The 13,138-nt window shown below is 44.2% G+C and overlaps 1 protein-coding gene across 2 annotated transcripts in view; it reads right to left on the bottom strand.

Moving 5' to 3' along the window:
• Positions 1–13,138, bottom strand: part of KCNH1 (potassium voltage-gated channel subfamily H member 1) — a 311,923-nt gene that overhangs the window by 259,846 nt on the left and 38,939 nt on the right. For both annotated transcript variants that reach the window (XM_069459283.1, XM_069459284.1), the window contains exon 5: positions 6,988–7,106. In XM_069459283.1, coding sequence (XP_069315384.1) covers positions 6,988–7,106 — 119 coding nt within the window. The remainder of the gene's footprint in view (positions 1–6,987; positions 7,107–13,138) is intronic.

Here is a 13,138-nt window from a genome sequence, read left to right as displayed (position 1 = left end):
CAAAGGAAAAGAAGACATATTGGAAGCAATAATCACTGAGAATCTCCCCAAATTAATGTCAGCCATCAAACCTCAGATCCCAGAAACACAGAGAACACCAAGCAGGATAAATGCCACAAAAACCAAACAAAACAAACCTAGGCATATTATATTGACACTGCAGAAAATCAAAGATAACAAAAAAATCCTGAAGGAAACCAAAGGCGAAAAAAAACACAGCTATAAAGAAGCAAAGATAAGAATTACAGTTGACCCTTGAACAACTCAAGAGCTGAGGTACCAATCCCTACACAATCAAAAATCCACATCTAACTTTTTTCTTTTTTTTGAGACAAAGTCTCACTTTGTCACCCAGGCTAGAGAGCAGAGGCATCATCATAGCTCACAGCAACCTCAAACTCCTGGGCTCAAGCAATCCTCCTGCCTCAGCCTTCTAAAGTAGCCTAGACTACAGGCAACCACCACCATGCCTGGCTAATTTTTTTCTATTTTTAGTAGAAATGGGGTCTCACTCTTGCTCAGGCTGGTCTCTAACTCCTAACCTCCAATAATCCTCGCACCTCGGCCTCCCAGAGTGCTAGGATTACAGGTGTGAGCCAGCCTCACATATAACTTTTGACTTCCCTGAACTACTTTCCTGAACTGAACTATTCATAGCCTACTGCTGACCTGAAGCCTTACCAATCATATTATCAGTCTAATAACATATATTTTGTACATGTATTATATACTATATTCTTACAATAAAGTAAGCTAGAGAAAAGAAAATGTTATTAAGAAAAATCATAAGAAAGAGAAAATACATTTACAGTACTGGACTGTATTTATTGATACCGTAAGTTTACATTATCTGTTTACAAGATGAATCATCTGTCTGAAATGGCAGGCACCCACAGCTGCAGACCTCAATCTACAGACATATCAAGCAATTCAACTTTTTCTTATAATGTTAAGACTTTTCTCTGCTTCTTGGGACCACTTCCAGCATCACTAAAGGCACTTCGTATGGGTCCCATGGTGTTATTTGAGGTTTACGTTATTGCACTAACACAGTGAAAAATGCACAAGAGATCCACGATGAGAATTTTGAGAGATCACTTTTTACTGGGATATGTAATATACTAGAGAGAAACTGCTCACATGATGATTAGTGTTATACAGCGTTTTAAATGGATACTTGCAACACTAAAGTTCACCAATAGCAACAGAAGGTAACCATAAAATTATTACAGTAGTATTAATATATAGTGTGTATTGCAGTTAACTTTATGTAATTATAATTTAATACTGCATCTTCACATCTGTTTACGTTTCTCTCAACTGAGAATGGCACCATGTATGGTCTGTGTTCGTGTGCATAAGTTTTAATAAATTTTAACTTTTTATATTTGTGTGTATTTTGTGGTAGTAAATAATAAAATACACTAGTCTCTACATATACTTTACGCATTTATAACATACCTAACTTTTTCTTAATTTTTTCAATATTTCTAGACTGTAAAGTTTGTCTGCAAGTTTCTTCAAATTGTCACAAACCTCCAAAAAATTTTCCAATAAACCTCCAAGAAATAAAAAAATATTTATTGAAAAGAATCCATGTATAAGTGGACCCAGATAGTTCAAACTCATGTTGTTCAATGGTCCACTGTACATCCAACTTCTCAGGAACCATGCAAGAAGAGAGTAGAGTGAAATATTGAAAGAGTTAAGAGAAAAACAAACCCGCCAACCTAGAATTCTGTACCCTGGGAAATTATCCTTCAAAAGTGAAGGAAAAATAGACTTTCTCAGCCAAACAAAAATTGAGTGAATTTTTGCCAATAGACCTGCCTTGCAATAAATGTCCAAGGAAATTCTTCAGAGATTAAAAAAAAATGATATAGGTCAGACACTAAGATGTACATAAAGAACATCAGAAAAGGAATGGGGGGGGGGAGGGGGCGAGGGCCGCAAGATGACGGACGGACTAGAAGCAGCGCTAGCGTGCTGCTCTCAAGGACAGGATTGAAAGTTGCAGGTGGACGCCCACCTACGGATGGGCCTTGGTGGAAAGGGCGTTGTGAATCACCTGAGAAGCAATGGAACACTCAGAGCGAAGGATAAGGTGAGGGGTGATCCATTGGGCAAGATCAGAGGTAGCTGGGGGAAGCACCCACACGTGGGGAAGGAGAGGAAGAGGGAACCCTGGGCTCCACCTTTCCCCTATGGGCGCTGCATCCCGAGCTGTGAGGGGGCCGCCACCGCCACCAGCAGACCTCTGGGCTGAGCGGGGAGCTGCTTGGAGTCTGTGCGGCCACATTGTACTAGAGAGCAGGCACAGCAGGGACCTGGTGGCTTTGCTTCCAGGATTGCTGCAACTGACACCATTCTGAGCTCTAAGGCCCAGAGTGCCAGGTCTGCACAGGGCTCAGCTTTGCTGCAGCTGCCTCCGCGTCAGCCCCGCTGGGCTGGGAAGGGAGCAAGCCGAGCAGGTCTTGTGTGCTCGCTCCGTAACTGGGAACTGAGCAACCTTGCCCAGCCCAGGGGAATTTCAGGAGAATGAGCACCACAGACACCACCTGAGAAACCCTTCCGCGACCGCCTCTGGGGCACCTGGGCAGTCCAGGGCCCGCCCAGCAGCCCCGCCCTTGTGATCCCCACGCTGTCACCGAGCTGGCAGTTCTGCCTCTGTGGCTCCCACTCTGTAGTCCCACACCGCAGCTCCTGTGCTACCTCCAGCCCGTGGCCCCGGCTCTAAGGCTCCTGCTGCACCTGGGCCTGAGGCTCTGCCCCGAAGGCTCCAGCGCTGCCCCCAGGCCCTGTGGGGCCCTGAGGCTCCACCGCTGCTGCAGGGCCCTGCAGCGCCACCCCTGAGGCTGCAGCGCTGCCACTGAGCCCCCCAGCCCCAGCTCCAAAGCTCCCGGCCGCTGTTGGTCAGCCCAGACTGCCCCCGAGGCTCCAGCGCTACCACCAGGCCCGCAGCCCTGCCCCTGAGGCTCCTCCCACTGGCCGCCTGGCAGGACAGCCTCACCAAGTCCAAAGCTCCCCCAAGGATTCACTATCCTCAAGCTGCCATCACACCTGCACCCAGTTGGAGTGAACGCACACAGCCTGGGCACCTACAACCACTGCCTAGATAGCCTTGCCCAGCTGCCACTGTCACCTCCATGAAGAGACCCAGGCAGAGCAATCTCCCACAATGCCAGCCTCTGTGGAGAGAGTCTCTCCTAGCCCGTAACCCAAGCTTCCAACAGCGGCCTGGGGAACAATCCACCATGGCACATGAAGATCATCCAGCACCAGCTTAGACTGTGACAATCACATGGGAAGAGGACAACACAGATCAGCTGCATTACAGGCTCTCAGTGCATCCACCACCCCAGCCCCACCGGGTCAATCTTCCAGAATAGGTTACAAAAGAGCCATGTAGGGATCTCTCCTTCTTCTTAGTAAGGAGAGTTACCAGCTAAGGAGATCAGGTGTGCTGCAAACCTATCCGCCCTGAGCTGAGAAAAGAGGTTTCAGATGAGAAGAAACCAGCAAAAGAACTGTTGCCCAAAGCCTGCCAGCACCGCCCCAGGCCCTGTGGCGCCAAGGACTCCACCACTACTGCAGGGCCCAGCTCCACCCTCGAACTAGCCTGTCAAAAAAAACAAGCTAGTTTATATTTCTTTTCTTCTGCTGGCTTTTGGGTTTGGTTTGCTCTTATTTTTCTAGTTCCTTGGATGTGACATTAGGTGGTTAATTTGTGAGCTTTCTGTCTTTTTTATAGAAGGGTATGAATTTTCCCCTTGGGACTGCTTTTGCTGAATCTTATAGATTTTGATATAGCTTATGTCACCTTTGTCCTTAAGTTTGCAGATTATTTTGATTTCCATCTTAATTTCCTCATTGACCCAAGGATCATTCAGCAGCATGTTGTTTAATTTACGTGACTTTGTGTAGATTTCAGTGTAACTCTTGGAATTGATTTATAGTTTTATTCTATTGTGGTCTGAGAAGATACATGGTATAATTTTGATTTTTTTTAAATTTCCTGAGACTTGTTTTGTGGTAAAATTTCCAGCATTGAATGCATGTATTAGAAAACAAGAAAGAGTAAACATCAATAATCTAAGCTTATTCTTTAGGACAGTAGAAAAAGAAAAGCAAACTAAATCCAAAGTAAGCAGAAGAAAAGAAATAACAAAAATTAGAGCAGGAAGCAATAAAATTGAAAGCAGGAAATCAACAGAGAAAATTAACAAAAAAAAAAAAGCTGGTTCTTTGAAAAGATCAATAAAAATCAATAAGCCTCTAGCCAGGCTAATTAAAACTTACTAGCCCCTGAGATGAGACCCAGGTGTTTGCCTCCTATTGGCAATCAATAAGCAACTACTTATGCCAGACAAGTAGACAAAAACATTAGCATCATTTCCTTTCTTTCATTCTATCAATCAATTTTTTTAAAAAACACTATTGAGCACCTACTATGTGACAGACACTGTTCTAAGTGGTTAGGATTTATCAGTGAACAACAAACACAATAAATAAACTGTATAGTACATTGGAAGATGTTAAGTGGAAGAAAACAGCAGATTGAGAAGAGGACTAGGAGTTGGGTAATTCTTCTTTATTTTGTTATGAATATATATCTATCAAATACTATTATTTTATTCCCTTTCTTTTCCCCTTATCATATAACATAAGATGTATTAATAATAGTTAATTTTATATCACAGTATTTAAATTACAGGACATAAAGAAAAAGAGTGAACATCACCAATGACTTTTCATCCTCTTTGGGGGAAAGGGTTAGCATGTTTTCCATTGTACATAGGATAATTGTATCATGTTAGGCAGAAGTATGATTTTGTTATTGTCTTATTTGGAGATTAATTATGGCTTAAAGAAAAGTATATGGGTGTCAAGTTGATAAGAGGGTGAACTGTAATAGTTCTATGTGTCAACTTGAGTAGACCATCAGACCCACTTATTCAAGCAAACACTAATCTAAGTGGTCCTGTAAAGATATATTATATAGATGTGATTAACATCTACAATCAGTTGACTTTCAGGAAGAGAGATTATCCCCTGTAATCTTAGTGAACCTTAGCCAATCAGTCGAAAAGCCTTAAAAGCAGAACTGAGGTTTCCCTGAGGAAGAAGAAATTTGCCTGTGGACTTCAGCGTCAGCTCCTCCCAAGGGTTTCCAGTCTGCCGACCTGCCCTACAAATGTTGGACATGCTTAGCCAACCCCCACAATCACCTATTATTCTCTTAATATATAAACATCCTGCCGGCTTTGTTTCTCGGGTATAACCCTGACTGACAGCGGTAGCTGCAGAGAGAAAATGACATTTGCGCAAACACTTGCCATCAAGCCTGGCATGTACAAGGAACAGCAAAGAGGCCGGTGTGACCAGATAAGAGTGAGCATGGGGGAGAGAATCAGGAGAGGAGATTACTTTTTTTTTGAGACACAGTCTCACTCTGTCGCCTTGGCTATAGTGCAGTGGTGTCATCATAGCTCACTGCAACCTTAAGCTCCTAGACTCAAGCAATACTCTTGCCTCAGCCTCCAGAGTAGCTAGGACTACAGGCATGCACCACCATGCCCAGCTAATTTTTCTATTTTTTGTAGAAACAAGATCTCGCTCTTGCTCAGGCTGGTCTTGAATTCCTAGCCTCAAGTGATCCTCTCACCTCAGCCTCCCAGAGTGCTAGGATTACAGGCACAAGCCACCACGCCCAGCCATACTTTATTAATCATAAGAAGAAGCAGGGAAAGTGCAGGCTGAGAGTAGAAAGGTCTCTTTTAGTATTTTTCCTATCATAAGCCAAGCCCACATCATGACAAAAAAAGAAGCTGCCATCATACAAATGTCTCTCCTTCTCTAACATGATACAAACCAATACTCCCCATCCCCACTATTGGCAAAAGCTTTGGGCTGCTACAAAGAGATCATCTGTAGTTAACTCATTTGACATTTGGTGCCTATATGCAGGGTACCCACTGTGAGCTGCAGCATGCTGGGAGTTTCTCCCTTAGGGTATAGGACCCTGGAGCCAGGTCAGAAAGGGGCCCCACCATCCAAACGTGGATCAAGGAATGGCTGGCCACCTTCAGGCAAAGGGACAGCATATGTTGTCATCTTTGGGTAAGATAAAAGTTTGCTATGTGGAGGGTAGGGCCTCTAATTAGCCTCACCAAGGTCTAGTTGAAGAAATAATGACCAGATGCCACCAAAAGCAAATAATAGTGAGTTGGGAGCATTAACCCTGATAAAACGCCTCATCAAGGCTTCCCAGCCTCTCATTTCTCTCCACAAAAGGAAAAATATTAAATTTTCCATACTACAAAACTTAGAATAACAATAATTTTAAGGATATTTATTAACTTGGAAAGATGTTCATGATTATATAAAGTAAAGGAAAGGCAACACAACCACATCCAACGTACACAAGGATTCTCAGATGCATCTCAACTTCATAAATATTAACGTGTCAAGAAAATGAATTTCTTAGTCTTCAGGAAATAGGATATATACAAAGAAAAGAGTTAAATGCACATTAAAAATATGTAACAATGCTATGTGGTCGGTGGGATTACAGGTAATTTTTATTTTCTTCTTTTTGCTTCCTGCATCTTCTATTACTATAATAATATTATCGCTCAAATAACAAAATTGTTTATGGTTTATAAGTAAAAATTCTTTCATGTATATGAAGCACTTCCAGCTCCTCCCCTACCCCCTCAAAAAAGTGATTTGACACCTGTAATCTCAAGCAAGTTGGAACAGAGCTTTTCCAGCCTACTTTTACATATGGGAAAGTGCAGAGCTCAAAGGAGTGAAGGAACTTACCCAATGTCACACGTTACATCGTGGTTTGCAATCCAGCCAAGACAGGAGTCTGGGGATATCCCGAAGGTCCCCTCCAAGACAGCACACTAGCTTTGTGCCAGTTCCTCAGTCCATGCACCCCCTAGAAATGGGGCTCAAGATGAGCCAAGCCCTTGCCCTTACCTCTGCCAGGCGGGAGTGCTTGTGGACATTCTCGCCTTTTTGCACGCTAGGAGCCAGCTGCTGCAGGACACCCCTGCTGCTTGTCAGTGCTCTGGTCAGCCGAGCAAACTTCCCCCAGCCTGAAGCATGTGGAAGAGTGAAAAGACAGGGTCAACCACATCCTGAAGGTGCACAGACATTCACATCACCTGTTACACTGTCAGAAACAGACCCCCGACGTTGTCCTGAAAGCCCATGAGTCACTCCGCATCCCCGCGAGCAAGACTCACTGCTCAGAAAAGCACCTTGACCCACTCGAAAGTGTGTAGCAATTTGCTTTTCCATGCACTTTCATATTAATCATAGCTCTGTGGCTTATGTAGGGCAGGTTTTAGTATCATTGTACTATTAGGGAAACCAAGGCACAGAGTGATTAGACAATGAGAAAGAGTCTAGAACACCAATCTCTCCACTCTGGTCCAAGGGTTTTCCACCAGGTAATATCAGGCAATGGAGATGTTTCTCTGATATGGTGACATGGCTCTGGCTGTTCCCAATCTCCCTGCTGTCTGTCTGACCTTACAGAAACTGAGCTGGTTCTGGGTTTTACATGGACAAGCTAGTCAAATGGCCATTCCATGATTACCTTCTCTGAGGCCAGGGGAATAAGAAATGAATTCAACCGCTGGGTAGGTGGGAAAAGCACCAGCAGATCCTAGTCTGCTTCGGGATGGGGGAAGGATGGTTGGTGGCAGGTCTTTATTGAGAATCTAAGATGTCTGAGTGATCTTGACTGCTTTTAAAGGCCCCCAAAGACAGTCGTCCATTCTAACATCCAAAAACCCATCTGCATCAAAGTTATGACCATGGCAGTTGCCCCATGAGACCCTTGAAAGCCTGTCAGGGTCTTCAAGAAGACAAGGTTTGGGTTTCAGGAGCTCCAGAAACCATAGGTATACAGCAAATAAGCAGAGGGTGCAACTATTTTTACATGACAGTTAAAAGCAAAACTAGGCAATTTTATTTTTTTATCCTTTAGAGTTCACAAGCATTCAGCACCTTCCAGTAGAAATCTCATCTGCTAAATTTTACCCTGGAGCTCCTTTCCAAGACAGACTTAGAATCCAGAGGACAATGGAGTTAAGCAGAAGAATGGCCTTTATTATTTTTTCTGCACAACTTTTAAGAAGCATGATCCAGATGAATTTTTGTCAACATAGCAAGAATAGCAAATCAGTTCTTTTTTTTTTTTTTTTGTAATCTCATTCCAGAAGTGCTGGGCTTTGATAAAAACTAGTGGTGCTTTCATCTACCCTGATGCCATGAAGCAGAGATGTGGAACTGCTGGAGTCAGCTTGGAAAGAGATGTGTGGTGGCTGGACTGTGGGGATCCCATTCATGTTAACAGGAGGGGACAGCACATACTCCACGGGGGTCTTTGACATCTCCCCAAATGCACCACTTATGAATGTGCTGTGGGAACTGTGAAGTAAGATTTCTTAGAGTCTCAGAGTCAGAAACTGCTTTGGCCCAAAACAAAGCTGGAATTGAATTCTGCAAAGCTTTTCAACAAGAGCAGAGGTTTATTTTTCAATCAGGTAGAAAACAGTTGCACATGCAAATATCCACAAGGCTCACTACCACCACTGCAACTCACATTGTGGGAACACTGATGAGAGGGAGATCCAGGGCAGACACCCCAGACCCCACCTGGGAGGGAGCTCAGGGCCCTGGTCCATCAGCTGATACAACATAAAAGGTTGAAAAGGAAGATCCCTGGACCTCTGGGCATCTCCCCATGCTCAGACTGGCCTCTCCCTCTCTGGCCTATCCCTGATTCTCTTTCCAAGAAAGTAGCTCTGGAAGGAGCTGGCTCTCAGCAGGCTGAGCAGAGGGCATGGGAAGGTGAGTGGGTGTAGGATGGGAAATGAACGGGCAGTGTGAAATGTCACACTTCTCCCCAGGATGGTAACTCTGCCTGTGCTGAAAGAAGGAAATAAATTCTTTCCCAAATTCCCAACCCCATATTTTCCTTTCTGCTCTATAAATACTTGATAATAGCAATCATGCCTAGCCAGATAATAGATTCATTTATTCGTGTATTAATTCTATAAGCATAATTACTATGGACCAGGCACTAGAGATAGATACTAGAGATACTAACAGGAATAAGACACTGGCCTGAGACAGCACATACTCTAGTAGAGTAGACGGACAAATGAATAAAAAATCATGATATAGCAAGCTAAGTTCTATGGCGGAGATGAGTACAGGAAGTTATGACCAAGACTGTCCACAGGAGGCACATCTAATCCAGGCCCGGGAGTCAAGGAAGGTTTCCTGGAGAGGGTAACACTAGAGCAAAATTTTGAAAGATGAGTAAAACTTAGGTGGACTCAAGAAGGAAGGAAAGACATTCCACACAGGAGGAACAGCACCTAAAAAGGCAGAAAATCATAAAACAAGGTGCTATGTCAGTGAAGAGTGAAACATTCAGCGTGGCTGGATGAAGGGGCGTGGCTTGGAAAGGGCAGGTGGCCTGCAGTGGTGCTAAAGAGGCCGACAGGGGCCAGACCGGGTGAATCTAGGCAGCAAAAACATAGTAAGTTAAGAAATTTGAACTTCATCCTAAAGCCCAGAGGGAACCAGCAGAGTCTAAATATGGTAAGGAGAGAGACACCTATGCCAATTTGCAGTTTAGAAGGACAGAACAACAGTATGAGTGGTGGACTAAAAAAAAAGGTTGACATACAGAAGATAAGTCAGGACCCCAGGCAAGAGACCACGCAGGCCTAGACCAGTGCCGTGGCCTGCGCAGGGGGTAAGGGGAGACTTGAGAGCAGCTACAGAGGCAGAATCTACAGGACTCTGAACAACAGCTGTAGAGGGAAAGAAGAGGCAATCCAGGTGGCCCTTGAGTTTCTGGTTTGGGTGACTGTGGTGACAGCTATTCAATGAGGTTAAAAACACAGGAAGAGAAAACCAATTTGATGGGAGATGATAACACACAATTTAGACCAATGATGTCCCTTATAGCAGAGCCATCAGGGGAACCAGTTCTGGAGAGACTGAAGCTCCTATTGTTCAAAAGGCCAACTGGGAGGGGACAACCCAATGAGAGTCTAGCTCAAGATGGTCTTGCTCAGGGAAGCCAGCTGCTCACTTTCCACAGTGAAAATAAGGCCGCTGACTCGCCCTCCTCCCTCAGGGAAGCCTTTCCCAGACGCTGCTGTACCCCTGCCAGCATTGCCTGTCCCCTCTGTCATACCCCCACTTGCCTTACACAGACTTCTGTTAGATCACTGATGATGCTCTATTGTTCTTATCTGCTCACCTGTCTGCCTCTTCCCCCAAGTAGACTCATACAAGCAGAGGCTCTATCTCAGACATTTTCTGTGTGCAGCACATTTCCTGGTGTGCAGACTGAGGCCAGACACCCAAAAGACACCCAATAAGTGTGTGTGTCAAATAAATATGGATAAAGGACATATTTTTCCTCTCACTTCCCTACTTCTGTCTGGGCTTCCAATAGATATAAAGTCCCAAAGATAAGCAGCCCATTTCATAAACTCAGTTTAGTTTTAGGGGGTATTTCTGTGCCCACTCCTCCAATGATATCCCATTTGTAAGTTCAACATTGAACTGAGCTCAAATGAAAACCCCAGGGTTCTTCCAGCTCTGTCACAAATGTCTCCAGCAAAGTTGGCACAGCAGGGCTGTGGGTGCCACGGGAAGATCAAAGACATCACATGATCAGGAAAAGGAGAGGGGGTGGGCAGGAGGGGAAGAGGAAAACTGAAAAGGAAAGGCAGAAGGAGGGGAACACAGTGTGCAATCAGCAATCAGGAAAATGTATTTACTGAGTCCTTTCTCCATTCCCAGGAAGGACGACTGCTTCCCCCTGCCTTGACCCCACGATGGCTGAACTGGCTGCCGGGTTTCAACCTGGCTGAGCCACCAGTGAGGGTGCTGTAGCCCATACATCCCTCTAGGCCAGAAGAGATGGTTCAGGGATAGGTTAAAATTCTAGCTCCTCTGAGGGTAAGTCCAGGGATAATAAAAAGAGGCCAGCCTTGTCATGATATACAAAGTCACAAATTCTTTTAGAGGAGTTGATGCCATAACCCAACGTCCAGCAGAGAATAGTGGACAAAGGGTACCAGGATGGACGGTCAGTGGGGACCACTGCCTAAGTGTCCTCAAATCTCTTCCCACAATCTCTTTCCTACCAATTTATTATAGAAGTAACCAAAAATTGAGGATGGCTCCTTCAAGTAGCGGTCACTAAATCATCACTTTTCCATCATCCTAAGGGATAGAGATAAAATGTTACTATGGTGCGGGGGTGGGGGGGTGAGGTTGTGGCTTGTTATCTATTACTTTGTATCTTTCCTAAGAGCAGCTTATAAATATCTGACATGAAGACACATGGAGAAGGATTGACAGTTACAACAGCTTGCCAGAACCTTCAACCTTCAATATTCTAAGTCTTTGGCTCTTAAAAATCTCCTCTAAGGTTTTACATTCCTTTTGTTGCCTGATTTTGGCTCAAGTTTAACTCTGAATTTAGAAGTAAATACATGGACCTTTCAAAATGAATTTGCTCCTTTAATATGAGAGATTACTTCATGGGGTAAGACAGAAAACAAGAGGGGTGACTCATCTTTTGGTGAGCAATATAGAGAGAGAAAACTCTGAACCTTACACTTTAATTCTTCTCTACCCGTTTGCCTGTCCTCCTCGGAAGGGAGAACGGTACAGAAACATATCCTGCAGCCTACTCCCAATTATCTTGCATAACAGAAAAGCAAGAGATAAGGAAAAAATGAAACTGCTGGAGCATCACGGATTCTCATTTTAACCAAGAATTCCCACCTAATCTCTTATTCAGCCTTTACACACAGACACACACAGACACACACACACACATACACACACACACACATACATGCCCTGTTACCGAACAGCAAACCTAGCTTGGCTTTCATTCCCTGCTCCATGCCATCTGTGGGCACTATTTGTCAGAGAGTAAGAGAATTAGTCAAAAGGCAGACATCAAAGCAAAGGTGAGGAAGTCAGGGGCCTGGCCAACACATAAAAAGGACAGTAAGAACTGATGCATCAAATCAAAGACGGGACTCAGGAACCAAGGCCAGGGCCAGCACCTGTGCCTGAGGCAGAAGGGGAGTTACCTTGTGGCAGATGCTGAAAGAATCTACTGGCAATTATCCCATGTGTTGGCCCCTTCGTGGGTGGTCTGGCAGCAAATGCAATGCACAAACTGGCTTTTCTCACCACTATTAAGACGCACTCATCCCACCCTTGAGTCCCAAAGTTAGACATTAAATGGTCATAGAAAACAAAGTCATTTTAAAGACAATTTGAGCACCGTTGATTTAAAAGGCTAATCTGATGGTGGGAAGACATCCCGTGCAGCTATGCCACAGAACAATTACCTGGGAATGTCCTGGGGTTTTAGATTTTCCACCCTTCCATTCCATCTCAAAAGTGAATTTTAAACCAGCCTGGATCAGCAAGAGTGTTAAGACTTTTAACGCTGACTGAGGTGCTGTACTGAAAATCCAGCTGGTCTGCTGGAAACGAGCGGCTGAGAACACATCCGAGAAGAAATGTCAAGCCAGGATTACAATCCAACCACAGATTTGATCCTTGCAGCCAGACTGCAGTTTATGGACTTACAACTAACAAGGCCTGGAGAATTATCATGCGCTTCCATCATAAACATACTAATATAAAATTTGACTTTGACCTAAGCAGACCACTGGAACACAGTGGGCTAGGGGCACAGTGACATGACAAGTGGGGAGGGTGTGAACATATCTGCCATGGCATTTCAAACGGACAGGCTTATAAAGTCATGTCGTTGAAGAGACATTAAGCATGGTCTACTATAATCGCAGGATTCCTACATTAAGGGCTAAAATGTGTGTGTGTGTGTGTATGTGTGTTTTAAACTTTTTTTACATCTCAAGCTACAAGTTATTCTTATTTATTTCACTGACAAAGAGAATTAATATCTGGTTTCCTCAGCTAAGAGGGAATAGGGTAAATGTGTATACGTGTGTGTGTGTGTGTACTCATGAGGGTCTATGGTATATACATGTGCGTATGTGTGTGTACTAAGACTTGTCAGCAAAGACATGCATCACTG

The sequence above is a fragment of the Eulemur rufifrons genome, chromosome 27, assembly GCF_041146395.1.
Source record: "Eulemur rufifrons isolate Redbay chromosome 27, OSU_ERuf_1, whole genome shotgun sequence".
In the NCBI taxonomy this organism is placed as follows: Eukaryota; Metazoa; Chordata; class Mammalia; order Primates; family Lemuridae; genus Eulemur; species Eulemur rufifrons.
This window is presented reverse-complemented; position numbering and strand designations above follow the sequence as displayed.